This window comes from Ictalurus furcatus, chromosome 5 (assembly GCF_023375685.1).
Source record: "Ictalurus furcatus strain D&B chromosome 5, Billie_1.0, whole genome shotgun sequence".
Taxonomy (NCBI): domain Eukaryota; kingdom Metazoa; phylum Chordata; class Actinopteri; order Siluriformes; family Ictaluridae; genus Ictalurus; species Ictalurus furcatus.
In genome coordinates this window covers 23,871,832-23,890,123 of record NC_071259.1, presented here as the reverse complement: position 1 = coordinate 23,890,123, position 18,292 = coordinate 23,871,832, and the positions used below count along the sequence as shown (strand labels likewise).

Genomic DNA, 18,292 nt, shown 5'->3' with positions numbered 1-18,292 from the left:
ACTTTTTATGCGTTTTGGCTGTTCATTTACATGACAGTGGCGTTTTGGAGCCTGATAACGCAAACCTTTGAAAACAGGTTTCAAAGTGCAAGTTTTTGTCTCCTTATAAATATACAAAAACGAGAATCTGTGAAAATGATGACATCATAAGCATGCGTATTATGCGTTCAGTCTATAGGTATGCGCACGAGTACTTCAAAACAACACGTGAGACATTCAAAACTACAATGGAGGACTACAAGACTGTGCTGGTGCTCCTCAAGATTTTGAGTTTATTGACACTTCTTCAGCAAAGTGTAGATTTACTGCATCACTACTACGACCAGCGGAGACGCATTTGTTACATATGCCAAATTATTAACCCACATCTACGCCGACAAAGGGTATTCAAAATGTTATAATTATCTTTGTAATTGTCTGTTTTGGAGTATATTTGTATCCTTTTATTACTAATACAATATAGAAAGCAGACTGACTGCCATTGCCTCGCTATTTGATTTGTATTTACCGATTTTGTTCCATTTTGGTACAATGATGGTCAATTATTAGTACTTAAAGATGCACTATTTTTCAGTATTTACAAATGAACAAACTTTGATAAAATAATTCTGACCTAGAGCACAAGCAAAACTTAAAAGATGGGGTTGAAGACAGAAAAATTCATTTCCACAATGAAAAAATCTTTATACACATTTCATGTACATTAAATTATATTATATTAGGTATGTCTCAGCATTTATTAACCAAAAAAATAAACCAAATCCATGCTTGACAAGCGTGAGTTTTCACAATTCCTTATGACCATGAATAATTTTTCAAGTCTAACTGTCGAGATGCTAAGTAACTGGAGACAAAACTTTTTTTTTTCACTCCACGTAGATCATAAACCATTGAAATCATTTGAGAGATGTTATTGTAAGTACGTTATTGTGCTTTTATTCAGAAAAACCACAGCTCCATCATTTACTTGTATTTGTTTATAGGGAAGTCTTGCCCAGATCAATACGGTGGACACGTTGACATGAATGCTTATGTGTGCAGGCGCATGGTGTTTCTCTACAAAGTGACATCGCCAACTACCGGCCTGGCATGCACAATACAGCGTTTTTAGTCGTTTTCGCGGATCCGTGTGAATGGGGATCGTTTTGACAACGCTGTCAGCTGTACGCGAAACTTTTCAAAAATGCAAAGCAAAAACTTCTCCATTTTTAGTACATCATTGTCGTATAAATGTACCCTTAGAATATATGAGGTGACTAATGTGATTGGTGTGACCAGTGTGATAAAGACTGTGATAAAGAAAGTGATCTGAGAGAACAAAAGGGGCCTGTGTTGATTGTCCTTGGGGCCTGATTGGGTGAGTCACCCCCCTTTTCCCTAAGTTATCAGCTGAGGGACAGGGCTTTCATCTTGTAGGCCAGCCACCATGTCTCTGCCAGTGGTCTAGATCAATGAGTTTTAAGAGAGGTTTGCTAATCTGTGAGGGATCATCCATTGTTCACAGGACAGTGAGAACCCAGCAATCTGCCATGAGCTGTAATTGGCTTGGTGCCCTAAAGTCTGCACACATGGGCTCATGATTTATGGCTTATGTGAATGGTGATCTTATGCTTATGCTTATCTTATGCTTATGATCTTGTGCGCTGAGGTCCAACAGCCTACAATGCATGTCTTTGGAATGGGGTAGGAAACTGGTACAAGATGAAAGTCCTGTCCCTCAGCTGATAACTTGGGGAAAAGGGGGGTGACTCACCCAAACAGGCCCCAAGGACAATCAACACCGTACCTCAAGGAAACCCCCGAAGCACGGAAAGAACACGCAAACTCCACTCACACAGGGCAGAGGTGGGATTTGTACCCCCAACCCTTTCTTTGCATACCCCAGCATGTTAGGAAACTGGGGTCAGAGCGCAGGGTCAGCCATGATACAGTGCCACTGGAGCAGAGAGGGTTAAGGGCCTTGCTCAAGGGCCCAACAGTGGCAGCCTGGCAGTGCTGGGGCTTAAACCCCCGACCTTCCGATCAGTAACAAGGGAGCCTTAACCGCTAAGCCACTACTGCCCCATTTCTATTTAAATACAATGATTTATATCCAAACATACATATATACATTCACAGACACAGACAGAAAGACAGACAGACAGACAGACAGACATTTGTCCAAATATATATTCCCTTAAATGCAGTGTGGAGTCCAATTGAGTTGGGATGTCAGCTATTCCTGTTGGGGAGTTTTATTGTTTTTCTCATTTCTGCCTGTTTGTGGAAGAAGTTAGTCTCAATGTGAAGAAAACTTACTGTGTGTGTGTGTGTGTGTGTGTGTGTGTGTGTGTGTGTGTGTGTGCATGTGTTCCAGAATGCGGGAGCGGGATGTACAGAGTGTGTGTGTGTGGCTGCTGCTGCTCACCCTGGCCCTGCTGTCTCTCTGGGGGCGTCTGGCTCTGGCTTCCTCACACCGCAACCATATAGGTGAGTTAAAGTTCAGTTTGGGTACTAGCTTCATTCAGTGCTATCATTTACATTCATTTTAGATTTTTTTTTTTTAGCAAGTAAGCCTGGATGCTAGAATTTGACATGAATGAAGTGTAAAAAGTGTCTAAACTCTGGTTGTAAGCATATGCATTCATAACTTTTTTTTTTTTTACTGACTGTTCATGTAGTCTAGTAATACTGGACCCAGCAAGATAATTAGCTGCTTTGCTAGTAGAACACTAATGCCATGGTCAGGCATGCTGTATTTTGGGAATGCCATTTCTGTCGGTGATTTAAATGTGTCTGCAGTAAACAGACTATATGGACTCGATAAGGCAGTGCATGGTAGAGTATTATTTGGTTTTGGGTAAGTTCTTAAATGGAAGGTAATGAGCTAGTGAAGGATTTGAAATAATTTTACAAACCTTTGTAGAAAGATTAGCTTATTTGGTGATAATGTTCTGGGGTCTTTATCATCCATTACCTTGTCAATTTTACAATTACATGGCTAGTGCCTCAATAATTACTCCTTCACTATGTGTTAATGCCTATCTTATTATATGCTAAATGTGACATTTTAACTGGGGCACAATTGTGGGCTGTATGGAATTGGATTTTTGTAAATATTGTTGTATATACAGTATTCTGTGTGTGTGTGTGTGTGTGTGTGTGTGTGTGTGTGTGTGTGTGCAAATTTACAAGGGAGAAGGAAGAAGAGTGAGGGATGTTTATTTCATTCATTAATCACGAGATCATTTCCATCTGTGTATGTTATGTGTGTGTGGGGCTCCTTTCTCAGATGACTGATTATGATTGGAGGAGCTTCGAGAGGTAGCCAATCAGAGTGGATCAGAGATAAGGGAACAGCTAATCAGCTAAACAGATGTGCATGTATCTACACAGTATAAATTCATCATAATTAGTGTGGGTCATTGTTTATGAGTGAATCATTCACATGTAACTGATGAACTCAAGAAACAAAGTGTTGAAAGAGAGGGTAAGGGAGAGAGGTGAGAATAAGACAAGCAAAGAAAACTAGCAGCGGAAGAGAGAAGGACTAAAAAAGACTCATCCAGATGAAACTAGGAGATCTCATCCAGATGAAACTGCAAATATAAAGCATTGGGCTGAGGTGAGGATGGAGGGCAGAGAAATGAGTCTGTCAAGAGTTTTGAACACGGAAGAGTAATGGCTGACTTCCAGTATTGTGTCCTGAGCCCCCTGCCCTGTGAGTTTGTGTGTGTGTGTCTTGAATAGATGATGTCCTGTGCCCTTATGTCCTGTAATGTATGAGGCCTTCCTTTGACGTGTCCCAAATACACCCATCCAAATACTAGACTCAGTATATAGTCAATGGCACACAATCAATAGTAAGACAAAAGTGTCTTAGGTCACATTGGTCTAAAGCCCAGTAGATCATGGTATGTGTCAGACCTTAACCATTTCTCACCTCACTGTCCTTGCGTCCTTAGGCATCCTCCTGCTTCCCCTTTTAACTCACTCTCTCTACCTCCAACTCACTGAAGTAAACATAGTTTCATGCCCACAGGCTATTTACACAAAACGTATCTTGCCAATAAGTGTTCTCCTATGTGGCACTAAAAGTTCTTATCTAAGAGTTTCTCCTTACAAGCTATTCACAAAGCTTTTGTGAAGACCTTTTAGTAAAGAATTCCTAAGTTAACACTTTACTGCGTGATGTTACCATATGGCAACAATTAATAAAATTTTTTGATAGCCAATAATACCAAACTACTGTTTTCCTATGTAATTGGAAAAGGGGGGCTTTAACTTTGACATAACAAAAAATGCCATGTCACATGACCAAGAAGTGCTGTTTGCACTTCTTTTTCTGGAATCACATGGCATGGTGAAGGTCATCAATCGAGGGCTCTCAAAATTTGATTGTTCAATGTTTACGCAAAACTACTTAAGGGAAAAATTTAAACACTATCTGAGATGTTAATTAATTAATTTTTTGTCATTTAAACAGGTGTATATATTTTGAGCATTCTGTTAAATGGTAAAATGAAATTGTTGCCATATGGCAACAACATGCAGATGCAGGCAAGTGGTACGTGCATTCATGAATTGAAACATAGCAAAAAAAGAAACTGGGTTTCTCCAGTAGTATGTTTATATTTTTCACATCCGAGGTAAGAAGAACTGTTATAATTTCAGACACTTTCCAATCGCACCTTATTTTCAAAATATTCAAAAGTCTCAAGAGAAAGTATTAAAAAGACACTTCACCTAAAACATGTTTGGATCTAATGTTTGTATGTATTTTGAGTGAGTAAATCCAATCCACATACTTTTAACAACTGTAATTCCTTTCTAAAAGGTATAACTTTTACTAGGTGGCAAAAAACATTCTGCAACTTATAGTCTGCAAAATGCAGTAATTGGAATTGAAATCTTGTACATTTTGTATTATTTTTGACTATATGATACTTTCCACCATTGTACATTGTTGCCACACCGCAACAATTTACCAACTACCCTCTCTAAAAAAAACTTCAAATGTTTTTTACAAATATATTTTTATTATTTGAACTAATTCAAGTAAAAACCATTTTTTTAAATGCAAAAATAAAAATTTATACAGTAGAGGGTTGAGAAAAGGCGAGGGTTCACCTCATGACATAGTTAGTCCACCTACTTGCATGTTTTTAAGAGGCGTGAGGAGACCCACACAAACATGGGTAGAACATATGAAATTCCACACTGCCAATAACCTGAACTCTTGATTGAACCAGAAACAAAATCCCAATGCATGATATCATTAAAAAACAAAACAAACAAAATTTTTTTTGATAATTTTACACATGAAAACAAATCACCTTGACATGGAAAATATATTTCCGATCAATTACACACATATAAATATAGTTTAAATGTGTGTTTAAGGTATTAATAACAGGAGATTTTATTGTTGCAAAATGCAAATAGTGCTATATTTCTTTCAGCTGTCAATCAAATGAAATGGGCACCTACATTAGTTTATGGCTATGGACCCTGCTTCAGTTCATTACTGATGAGAACACAATGCTTTTTTATTTTTATTTTACAAAGGCACCAAAACTTATGTGAAAGCGACTATGCGCTTGTGTCTCTAATAACATTTGGTTTTACACAGACTGTGGAATCTGTCACTACCCCCTTGCATGGTTTGTTCCATTTGCAACAGTAATTGCACAGAGAATGATTTACAAGACTCTGAATTAACATGGAGAAATAAGACCACCTCTCCCTGTAGACCAAAATGTAGACTATTTATATTTTGAGCACATGTACCTCCATGCATATGCATTTGTTATATTTTACATGGATTAAATACATTTGGCGGACTATTCCATCTTAATGAACAATAGAAATAGCTCCATAAGTGGGTGTAGAAATATGCCTAGAAAGCATTGAACTGATATCAATGATTATTTGAATTAACGGGTCATTAACAAGGATATTATTCAATCTTTTTCAATAATAAAAAATGCACTCATATGACCTAGAGGAAAAACATCTGTCACCAACCTCGAGACGGTACGGAAGCAGGAGCAGGAGGTGGGTGAACAGCGTAGGATCGGGAAGTTCAAGAAGCGTAGTCGTAGAGTAGGCAAGGGTCAAGCGATCGGGCGAACAATACAAATGGGGATATCCAGAAAGCGTAGTCGAGACAGAAAGCAAGGGTCGAGGATCACAAGAAACAACGAACTAGATCGGCTTGGTAACGCAGCAAACTAGGCTACTGAGCGTATACTTCGCGCCGATTCTAGGTGGATGTCTTCTCTAAGTACTAGTGTGTGATTGGTGCCAGGTGTGTCTGATCAGAACTCCGGGGATGGGGAGCGCATGCGTGCCTGAGAAGTGAGTATTGCATCCTGGGAATTTGAGTTCTGATCAGAATGAGCTGTGACAGAACCCCCCCCCAAAGGGCTCACTCCGGGAGCAGAGTTCTTTCCTGGCCTCCCCCGGGGTCGTGGACCTGGGAGATGAGGATGAGTTGTGTGAAAGTCCTTGGTAAGCTGTGGATCAAGTATATCCTGCCTGGGAACCCAGCACTGTTCCTCAGGTCCGTAACCCTCCCACTCGACCAAATACTCCAGCTTGCCCCTCCTGTGTCTCGAGTTGAGGATGTTCCTGACGCGGTAAGCCGGTTGTCCATCAATTTCCAGAGGGGTCGGGGGAGTTTCAGCTGGTACTTCGGTGGCTAGAGGACCGTTGACAACGGGTTTGAGACGTGATACGTGGAATGAAGGGGAGATGTGACTGTGTCGTGGCAGTTCCAGACGGTAGGTGACGTCATTGACTCGCTTGAGGATCTTGAATGGTCCCGTGTACCTCGGTGCTAGTTTTTTACAGCCATGCGCTTGTCTCAAATCTTTTGTGGACAACCACACCCGATCGCCGGGTTGGTAATCAGGGTGTTCCTTGCGGCGTCGATCTGCTTTGTGTTTGTACATGTCTGAGGTCTCCCTCAGGCGTCGGTGGGTGTCCGCCCAGACACGCTCACTACGTTTGAACCAGTGGTCAACGGCCGGAGCTGCGGTGGGAGTTGCGTTCCACGGGAACAGTGGGGGTTGGTAACCGAGCACGCACTGGAAGGGGGTGAGATTGGTGGCCGAATGACGTAGTGAGTTCTGGGCGTACTCGGCCCATGACAAGAACTTGCTCCAATCCTCTGGGTTATTGGCACAAAATGTACGGAGAAATCGCCCCAGTTCCTGATTGACTCGTTCGGCTTGCCCATTGGCTTGTGGGTGATAACCCGAGGTGAGATTCACTGTCACTCCCATCTTCGTCATGAAGCTGGACCACACTCTGGAGGTAAACTGCGGGCCCCTGTCACTGACAATCTCCTCAGGAATGCCGTAATACCTGAACACATGCTGGAATAGAAGTTCGGCTGTCCTGAATGCAGTGGGGAGCGCGGGTAAGGGAATGAAACGTACGGACTTGGAGAACCGGTCCACTGCGACTAGAATTGTGGTATCTCCTTGGGATCTAGGCAGGTCTGTTACGAAATCTACAGATATGTGTGACCATGGGCGTTCTGGGATAGGTAAGGGCTTGAGCCTCCCAGCGGGGAGGGTCCGAGGTACTTTATTCTGTGCGCATGATGAACAGGACTTCACCACCTTGTGTATGTCTCCTATCATATTGGGCCACCAGTATTTCTCTTCCAGGAGATGGTGTGTGCGTTGTGTACCTGGATGTCCCGTACCGAGTACCGTGTGTGCCCAGATGATGAGTTCTTGGCGGTACTCTTCGGGTACGAAGAGTTTGTTAGGAGGACACTTTACAGGTACTTGGGACTGGGGAATCTGTTCTAGTTCCGCGTCCAGCTCCCACTCTAGCGCACTGATAACACATGAAGGACGAATGATGTACTCCTCCTGCTCGTTGACCCGTTCCCTCTGATCGAGACGAGACAGAGCATCCGCTTTTGTGTTCTTGGACCTGGGTCTGTAGGATAACGTGAATTGAAATCTAGTGAAGAATAGGGCCCATCGGGCCTGGCGGGGTGTGAGTCGCTTTGCAGTGCGAAGGTACTCCAGGTTCTTATGGTCCGTGAAGATGACAAATGGATGTGTAGCCCCCTCTAACCAGTGTCTCCACTCCTCCAGCGCTAACTTCACTGCCAAGAGTTCCTGATTTCCCACATCATAGTTTCTCTCGGCTGGGGAAAGCTTTCGCGAGAAGAAGGCCACCGGGTGAAGTTTTGGCTTCTCTCCAAATCGTTGGGACAGAATGGCTCCTACCCCGGTCTCTGATGCGTCCACCTCCACTATAAACGGTCTGGATGGGTCTGGATGTTTGATGAGGGGTGCAGTAGTGAAGGCTTTCTTGAGCTTGTCGAAGGCGGATTGGGCAGTTGAATTCCATGCCAGACGTTTGGGTTTCCCCTTTAGCAGGGATGTGAGGGGGTTGGCGATGGCACTGAAATTCCTGATAAATCTCCTGTAGAAGTTCGCAAACCCCAGGAACCTCTGTAGTTCCTTGATCGTCGTGGGTGTGGGCCAGCTTACTACCACCTGGACCTTTTCTTGGTCCATGGAGATCCCCTCGGGGCTGATGACGTATCCCAGAAACGTGATGGTGGTTCTATGGAATTCACACTTCTCGGCTTTAACATATAACTGGTGACGGAGCAGTCGCTGTAGCACTCGGCGAACGTGGTGAACATGTTCTTCCCGGGAGTCAGAGTATATCAGTATGTTGTCGATGTAGGCGATCACATGGCGTCCCAGTATGTCACGTAACACATCGTTAATTAAACATTGGAAGACCGAGGGGGCGTTAGAAAGCCCATACGGCATGACCAGATACTCGTAGTGGCCTGAAGTTGTGCTGAACCCAGTTTTCCATTCATCTCCCTCTCGGATCCGGACCAGGTTGTATGCACTGCGTAAGTCCAGTTTCGTGAAGATGGTGGCCGTGCGTAATTGTTCCAGAGCGGCTGGTACTAGAGGGAGTGGGTAGCGGTACTTGACACAACATTGATTTAGTCCTCGGTAGTCGATGCACGGTCGTAAACCTCCTCCCTTCTTCTCCACGAAGAAAAATCCCGCGGATGCTGGAGAAGTGGATGGTCGTATATACCCTTGGTGCAACGCCTCCTGAATGTACTCTTCCATGGCTTTTTGCTCAGTGATCGTTAATGGGTAGACCCTCCCTCGTGGTGGTGTAGTGCCTGGGAGCAAATCAATAGCGCAGTCGTAATCACGGTGGGGAGGTAGTCCGCTCGCCTTCTTCCTACTGAATACCTCTATGAGGTCGTGGTAAACACTGGGGATCTGAACGTTATCTGCCTTATCTGGGCTTTCAATGGAGGTAGATGCTACGGAGATCACAGGGACTTGAAGACAGTGATTAATACAGTGAGCTGACCAGCGCGTGATTTCCCTTTGGTTCCATGAAATTTGGGGATTGTGATGTTCGAGCCAAGGGAGACCGAGAACCACTGGGTGCCGAGCCGTCACTATGACATGGAACGTGATCTTCTCCTGATGAAGGGCACTGGTTCGGAGGTTAACAGGTTTGGTGCAGTAGGTGATTAAGCCATCTCCTATGGGGGCCCCCATCAATGGCTTGGACACGGCGGGGGGTGCAGAGAGGACGAACGGGGATGTTATATTGGCGTACGGTCTCTTGGTTAATGAAATTCCCCGCCGCTCCCGAGTCGATCAGCGCTTCTAAAACACAGGAAACACTTGAGTAACCCACTATAACGGGCAATACGAAGGCAGACTGAACAGAGTGCTGGGTAATGGGTTCGAAACTCACCCCTGCCTGAGATGGTCTGGCAGTTTTGGCTTCCACTCGGGTAGAGCCCTGTTTGAGAGGGCATTGTTGCATGAAGTGGCCTTTCTCACCGCAGTAGAAACAACAGTGTTCACGGTGCCGTCGTTCTCTTTCCTGCATGCTCACCCGAGTCTGTCCCAGCTGCATGGGTTCACTAGAGTGCTCAGGTGTCAGTGCTTCCGCCTCACCGCGTCCGGGGCGGCGGCTACGTAGTAGACGATCCAGGCGGATAGCTACGTTGATGAGTGAGTCGAGGGTCAAAAGATCATCGCGGCACACCAGCTCCGTTAAGATGTCAGCATTTAATCCCCGGCGAAACATGGCTTTTAGAGCGGGGTCATTCCATCCGCTCCGGGCGGCGACTGTGCGAAATTCGAGGGCGTAATCCGCCACACTCCGTGATCCCTGCGCCATGGACAATAAGTCCTCCCCAGTCTCCCGGCTGTCTGGAGAGTGATCAAATACCGTGCGGAAGCGTGATGTCAGCTGCTCAAACGTGCTGATACGGTTCCCTTCCTGTTCCCATTCCGCGGTAGCCCAGAGGAGAGCTTTCCCGGTTAAAAGTTCCATGAAGTGGATGATCTTCTGACTCTCCGTCATGTCTGGGTACGTGGAGAAAAACAGGGAGTACTGGAGTAAAAAACCCCGGCAGCGTGCGGGATCTCCATCATACTTCTCCGGCGCTGGAGTGGGAGGTAAGCGTGGGGTCGGCACCATAGGAGGCTGCGCAGCTTGATTTAACCGAGCTACCTGCTCAGTTAGGTGGGCGAGACGGTGATCATGTTTGCTAAGCATCCGGCCATGTCCCTCGATGGCGTTCGGCCAACGATCTCCCGCTGCCTCCATTAATAGGCGAAGTATTCTGTCACCCACCTCGAGACGGTACGGAAGCAGGAGCGGGAGGCGGGTGAACAGCGTAGGATCGGGAAGTTCAAGAAGCGTAGTCGTAGAGTAGGCAAGGGTCAAGCGATCGGGCGAACAACACAAATGGGGATATCCAGAAAGCGTAGTCGAGACAGAAAGCAAGGGTCGAGGATCACAAGAAACAACGAACTAGATCGGCTTGGTAACGCAGCAAACTAGGCTACTGAGCGTATACTTCGCGCCGATTCTAGGTGGATGTCTTCTCTAAGTACTAGTGTGTGATTGGTGCCAGGTGTGTCTGATCAGAACTCCGGGGATGGGGAGCGCATGCGTGCCTGAGAAGTGAGTATTGCATCCTGGGAATTTGAGTTCTGATCAGACCGAGCTGTGACAACATCCCTGAATGAGAACCAATAAGAAGTGTTCATGAAAGAAAGTGCAATGTGAAATCAAGCGGAATAAAAGAAAAAAGATAAAATGTCACAAAAAAAATTTAATCTCTGATACAGACTTTAGCGAACTAGGTGTGAAAACTCTAATGTTACACACTGCTAAGGAGATGGTTTGTTTGTAAAAGCATGTTTTTTTTTTTTTTTTTTGTCTAAACAAAGACATGATTAAAATAGGAGATGGTACCATTTCACAACATACTGTGTATGAACTACTGCTTACAGCCTACTGCCTACGTATTTCTGCTGAAACCTCAGTGGCTACATAAACTTCCGATATAGTATTATCTGATAGCAAACTGTGGTAGTAGTAAACTTTCTTACATATTTGGATTAACTAATGTTCACAACTAATTATATATATATATATATATATATATATATATATATATATATATATATATATATATATATAAACTATAAGCGTAGCAGGGATATTCTGTGTGTAATAGCGCAATGTTGACGTGCCTATGGGAACCCTTCTCTATCAGCTCTATCAGCATGCAATCAGACCAAGTTAACAGAGTCTTACTGGAGCTGAAAATCTTAATAGAAACTATTACTTTAACAAATTTGATAGTAAGAACATTGATATCAATAAAGCTGCGTGCACATACCTGAAATGTTTTTTTTTAACACCCTTATTCAGTTATGTTAGCCTACATTTTTATTGCAAATAGAAACTTGGTCAATAGTTACAAAAAGGGATCTGTAATGTTTGTAAAATGTTTTGGTTGTCATTTATGCAGATTCTTATTTTTTTTTTTCATATTGCACTCTTATTTTTGTTGATAGTCAAAAAATGGAAGAAAGAGAGAGAAGAGTTTGAAGGTTAGAGTTGGGCAGAATGGAAAAAAATATATATATATATATATATATATATATATATATATATATATATATAGTAAATTATTTTGGACCACCTGGTAAAACAGCTAAGAGTGAGAGGGAAAAGGGTCGAATGAACAGTGTTTGTTTTGTGCCACACATAATTCATGAATGTTCCTGTGTTAATACTCAAGAATGTTTGGCGGAGACATGAAAATGAGTGTAATGTTATTATATATTATAGAGCTATTTGTATTTATATATTTATATTATATTTACACATATTTAAAAAAAATAAATAAAATAGGTCCCCCCAATGTACAGTATCTCGGCCATTTCCACCACTGGCAAAAACGACTAAATGTTAATCAGTAATAAGCTTATGGCTGAAAATTTTTACAGTTTTTTCAGTGACCAAAATGTCACCGTTGACTGAAATCCTCAGTTTTCTTTGACTAATATAAGACTAAAATTCCCAGACCTTTAGTCAACTAAAACTAGACTAACAAAAACAGGCTAATATTGACTAAATATGATAAAACTTTGACACATAAGATTTGACACAGGACTAAGACTAAATAAAAAAATAACTGACAAAATGAACACTACTTTGGACAATGAAACACGTAAAGAAGTGGATTCACAATATCCGGTGTGAGACATCACTCCTAATACAAGAGTCGTCACTTTAAGTGTGATGATTTGATAGAGCCATCAACTCCCACAGGACACTGACTACTGAAAAAGGGCCCGTGCTAAAGATAAAGTTCCCGAAGGTAATGTCACATTCTGAACTATCTTTTATACGTAACATAATGTTTTAAAGAGTTTATTTTTTGTCTGCTTTAAGTGAGTATGAACATGTTCAGGGTTTGGCAAAGCAGCTCAGTATAGTAAATAATAGCAGGCTGATATTAGAAAACACAATAAATATTAAATATTATGCATACTATTAAAAACAGAATATCTAAAAATAAAAAAAAGCTTAACCAGATTGAAAATTAAACATATGAGTGTGAACTAGAGATGCAATTTTTCCCGCTATGGGCCATTGGCCAATAGTTTAGAAACATCCGAAGATCTGGGCCGATTATATCCTGTCAATCAAAAGAGGGCGGGAAACACAGCGATTTCATGCTGTATGTAAAGATGATGTCTCTTGTGCAGAATGATGACAAAACTGCAGTTTGTAATCTCTGTAAGCTCTGCACCGCTAAAATTTTACCCCGGATGCTGCAGCAGTGAAGCGGGAGTTCCGGCGTCGAGTCGAATTTTTTTTTGCCAAGCTGCTCAAGCTGAATTAAAGGGCCAGTACACCATTGAAAGATTTAAATGAATATGAGTTGACAAAAAAGGTACATATTGCACAAAAAAATACATTTGTAGAGTAGTATATTTCATATCCAGTTAATATTAATATATAAAAAAGTTGATATTATATATTACCAGTTTGTTGTTGAGTGATGAAGTAGAAATGCTTTTGTTTGTGGTGAGTGAATGTGAGACTAACAGGAGGCTTTTTAGATTTCAGTCAATGTTAATATGAATTAATATCTTCAATAAGTTAAGAAATCTTCAGAATTTAGTTCATGTGTTAATGTTAATTAGAGTAATGTGTTTTCTGTTTATGAGTCCAGTTACTGTGAAACAACTTGTTGAAATGGAGAGAATAAAGTTTTTATTTGCATTTCCTTCAGAATTGTGGAATTAATTATTATTAATTTAAAAGAAGGCATAAAAGGCAGAACTATCAGTATCGGTCGATATCACTGAATAATCGGTTATCAGTATCGGCTGAGAAATTTTGCATTGGTGCATCTCTAGTATGAACGGTCACTAATGAAGCTAGCATGTTAGCTTGAGACCCTCAAAGTTGTCGATATAACTTGAAACATACAATTTAAAGCCCTTCTCCTTCTTTACAAGAAGGAATGACAGATTTCAACCTCACATTGCATTTGACATAGCTCACATTCAGCCATGGAAGCATGGCTTGCAAGCAGTGAGTGTAAAAAGCCATGCTGACAGCACTCATTGAAACAGTAATCAAAAAGCGCTTCTGATGCAGCACCAGAAGTTGCAGTGGCCACTGAGACTAAGGGCATACTCACACTAGGACCGGTTGCCTTGTACCATGCCCAAGCATGATTGTCCCCCGTCCACACATTGCACTCAATGCTCAGGCCTGGCCACGCTTATGTCATTGCAATGGTCATTTTTTGTTTTGAAGAAAACGGGAAGAAAAGCACTCTCGCACAATGCAATGGAGTCCATCATTGTAACTTTGCTTACTTTGTGGCTTATTTGGAGTCATTTGGGGTGCAGTGACACATGGCCCGCTTACATTCCTAATAGAGTTATCACTTATGTAGCACAGCAATTTTCACTTAACTGTATCAGAAGATTTTTACAGAGGCAGCTGACATTGAGGGATGAATTTACAGCTTTCTCTCACCGACTACAATTCCCGTTCATCAAAAAGGTGAGAACCAGACCCATTATAAACCCAAATATTCTGTTAATTGTAACAGTCGCATCACTGACGTCATGTTTCGGGTTTCGTGCTTGGACACAGTTAGCAATCACACTACATGCGTACCATGCCTTAGTCCAACTGAAACGTGCCCCAGCCCACCTCTTCAAGCAGGCATGGGCATGGTTCAGCGTACCATACTTAGTGATCACTCTAGTTAAACGAACTTGACTTTGGGGGTCAAATGTGCTTGGGCATAGTACAGTTTGCCTAGTGTGAGTACACCCTATATTTAGCCAGTCATTTAGCATTTAGCCAGTCACAGTGACACTAGCCAATCGTGGGCATCTGTCAGCTCATGTATGCAGAAGACCTTCCAGCACTTTCCTCCAATGTGGCATAGCATAAGCAGGAGAAATGATGAGTTGGCTGCCATAATAATAATAACAACAATAATAATAACCTGGGACTGTATCAGCAATGTCGGTGGGCCATACTGGTGTCTGAGCAAAGAAATAGCCCAGCTATGTAACTGATCATATTGTGTGTGTGTGTGTGGGTGTGTGTGTGTGTGTGTGTGTTAAACATCCCCATAACAGATACTATTGAGAGAAATTCTTATTCTTTATGGGAAGAAATGATCCTTAAATAACCCATTGAGAACATATAAGTGTGTGTGTGTGTGTGTGTGTGTGTGTGTGTGTGTGTGTGTGACTAGGCATTAGGTTTGTGAAGTCTCTCCATATGGCCCAAGAGAGAAAGACAGGATGGAAATTAAAAATGTGACATTTTCATGTGTGCTGCTATCCCACACTGCTCTGCTCCATCTGTGGCATAAAACATGTAGGTCACATTCAGCATGCAATTATTACAGAACGTGCTTCAATAACACACACACACACACACACACACACACACACACACACAAACACATACACACATAACCATTTATTAACCTTCAACAGCGCTTTTTTCTTTACCGTTCTTTACACACACACACACACACACATGCACACACACAGTATACACAGTACAAACACAGACACACAGACCCACAGACATACGCTAAATCAGACACTTAAAAAAAAAAAAGTTGTTGTTCAAGTTGTATTATTCAGGTGAATAAGTTTGAGAGTTTTCATCCTCCAATATTTTTCAGTCTCAATTCTGTCAACTTAATATGGTGCACTTTTTCCCCCTGATCTAACATGCTTGGCTTGCACCAGCTCTTATATGGTTTGGAAATTATTTCATGTGTTGATTCAGGTGTGTTTAGTCAGTGAAAACAGAATTTGCCTTACTGTACTTTATATCAAGGCAAAAGACAGATGTGACTGCTGCTTAAAAATTAGCATTTTAAAAATATATATATTTATTTATTTATTTTTTCAATTTTTATTATTTATTTTTTTCCAGAATAAAATGACTGCAGCCTGCTCTCCTATTTCTAATTGGTTCATACTTATGAATTTTACAAATTTTCCTAAATGAAGCAGTGCTAGGTGAAATTAACCACTACCAGATTATGTTTTATTTGTGTTTTTTTTATTATTTTAATTTTATTATTGATATTATTATTTTTTTCACCCATTGTGTGTTTTTACATTAAAGAGAACTGACTTTTTGTTAGTCTTTGTTTTGTCAGATACTTTAAATACTGCTTATTTAGAGTAAATATTCACTAGACTTGACTAATATTAACTAATATTCTTATGTGTAATTTATTTGCCTGTGTATAGTATGATAACATATTGAAAATATCCAAATAATAGTGCATTACAGTGACATTAGCCTTTAAATGTAATGAACTGCACATCTGATAGGACCATTTAGCTATCAGTATAGACAATAATCAATGTGTATTGTGTTGTACTAGTCTAATAACCATGTACACTGTGTATCTTTGTATATCATTGAACAACGTGAGCATGTAAGAAGTTTAACTTCAGATTAACTAGTTATAGTCTAACAATTGACATGTAAATATATTAGTCCCACTTATATTGATTTATCAGTTATAATTCCATTTACACAGATAAAGCACTAATTATGTTGACTATCCAGACCTATTTAACAGTGTTAATTGTTTTAATGGCAAAGACTGATGTTTGGTTATCAAAAGAATTCACTCGACTAATAGGGTAGAGAATAAGGAGAACCCATGAAGTCTAATTAGTTCTGCATTCTTTGTAAATACTGGCTTAAATAAGCAAGTGAAAGCAAAGTAATATTTGATATTTGCTAATATTTTGGGTCTATTTGCTACAATGTTTACTACAGTGTTATTACTATGTTATACCTATGCCATAACTGTTTCGCATTGTGTTGTAGGATGAATAATAGTATCCATTGGCCATATCAGATACTTCAACTGTACACTCACCGTTTATTATACGTGTACATGAAATCATGTGGCAGCAGGTCACGAATTTCAGTTAATGTTCAGATCAAACATCAGAGTGGGCGGAAAATGTGATCTCAGTAACTGTTGCATGGTTGTTGGTGCTAGACAGGTTGGTTTGAGTATTTCAGAAACTTGGAGACGGTAACTGAAATAAAATGATGTCCCTTTCCACTGTCCCTTTCCACAAATTAAAAATGCAAAATGGAAGCTTACTGTACATCAACATCAACACTATTTAAATTTTTATTCAGAGGGATCACATGTCACCTCCTGAAATAGCTTACCTTTCTGTCGCAGCAGCTGCTGTTGCCTGTTTTCCTCTTCGTCTGACTAATGAAGCATTTCAGTCTACATTGCTGAGCTTTTCATTATAAAGACAAAAAACAACAACAGAAAACCTAAACCATTTACATTCTAGCTTTCAGACATAGAATTTTGGCTCAAGGAGAGGAAATTTATAGCTTACAGCCGAGAAATTTATTATGGCCATCTGTTCATGAGTTTGACTCGCTTATAACTTTCCATGCACCTTAAATAGAGATGGGAAGTTGTTGATTACACTTAAGGGAAAATATTCTGGTCAGTTCTATCATATAAGAACGAAAGAGGACACAAAAACACATACAGTGCTAAATCTGATATCACTGTCACTGCTATTATATTATTAATTATACTATTATGGTGAAGTCTCCTATTAAGGACAACACCATTGACTGCCATTGCAATCATTATACCCTTGTGTTGTAATAAGTATCAATACTACCATCAAAACTGTTAAGCCAATGTGTGGTATTCAGTGTTGACCCATGCTGCAAGACCTGAGAGAAACCGGCAATGCAGATAATTTAGATGTAGATAGGAATGAGAGATCACTCAAGTCGCTGACATTTGACAAGCTGTTGGATGACAACAGAGAAATTAGGAATAGATGAGGAGAAGTAAAATAGCAGGCAGAGAAGTAAAGATGCTATCTCTTTCCGATCAGAGTTACAGTCATCTTCCAGATTGGATAGTCATCAAAATGTCACTTTTTATCCTGAGTTATTTATTCAGGCTGCCTGTGCTATTATTCGCTGCTCTGGCACTGGGTTGTAGGAGTGAAAAAAACAGGGCCACGGGATATTTGTTTGAGAGTTGAGTGTTTGGAATCAAAGCTGGGAGAGAGCTGGAGAGATATACGCTTCGGAGAGTGAAATCCTGACCTCTGCGTTATTGGAAAAGGCCTGAAACCTCTCGCCAGACGTTCAGACTCTGACATTCATATGTTCTTTCCTCACCTCTGGATGTTTGTTAGTCTGAGCCTGACATTTAAAAACATAGCATGTAAGCTCCAACTCGTCTGTGCCCTTAGCTAATGCATGGAAACACTCTTCGCCATCTTTTTGTGTAATTTGTGTATTTTTAGCCCCATAGAGACCCCCTGGGGGAGGTTTAAGTTTTTTGGAACTAGAGCGAACTGAGTTTGTTTTTTTGTTCGTTTGTTTTTTTTTCCATTAG

At 41.2% G+C, this 18,292-nt stretch overlaps 1 protein-coding gene across 1 annotated transcript in view; it reads left to right on the top strand.

Annotated features, from left to right (window-relative positions):
• Positions 1 to 1,274: 1,274 nt before the first annotated feature.
• Positions 1,275 to 18,292, top strand: part of tafa3b (TAFA chemokine like family member 3b) — a 56,157-nt gene continuing 39,139 nt past the window's right edge. Inside the window, exon 1 of the mRNA XM_053625349.1 lies at positions 1,275 to 2,469. Coding sequence (XP_053481324.1) covers positions 2,346 to 2,469 — 124 coding nt within the window. The 5' untranslated portion in view covers positions 1,275 to 2,345. The remainder of the gene's footprint in view (positions 2,470 to 18,292) is intronic.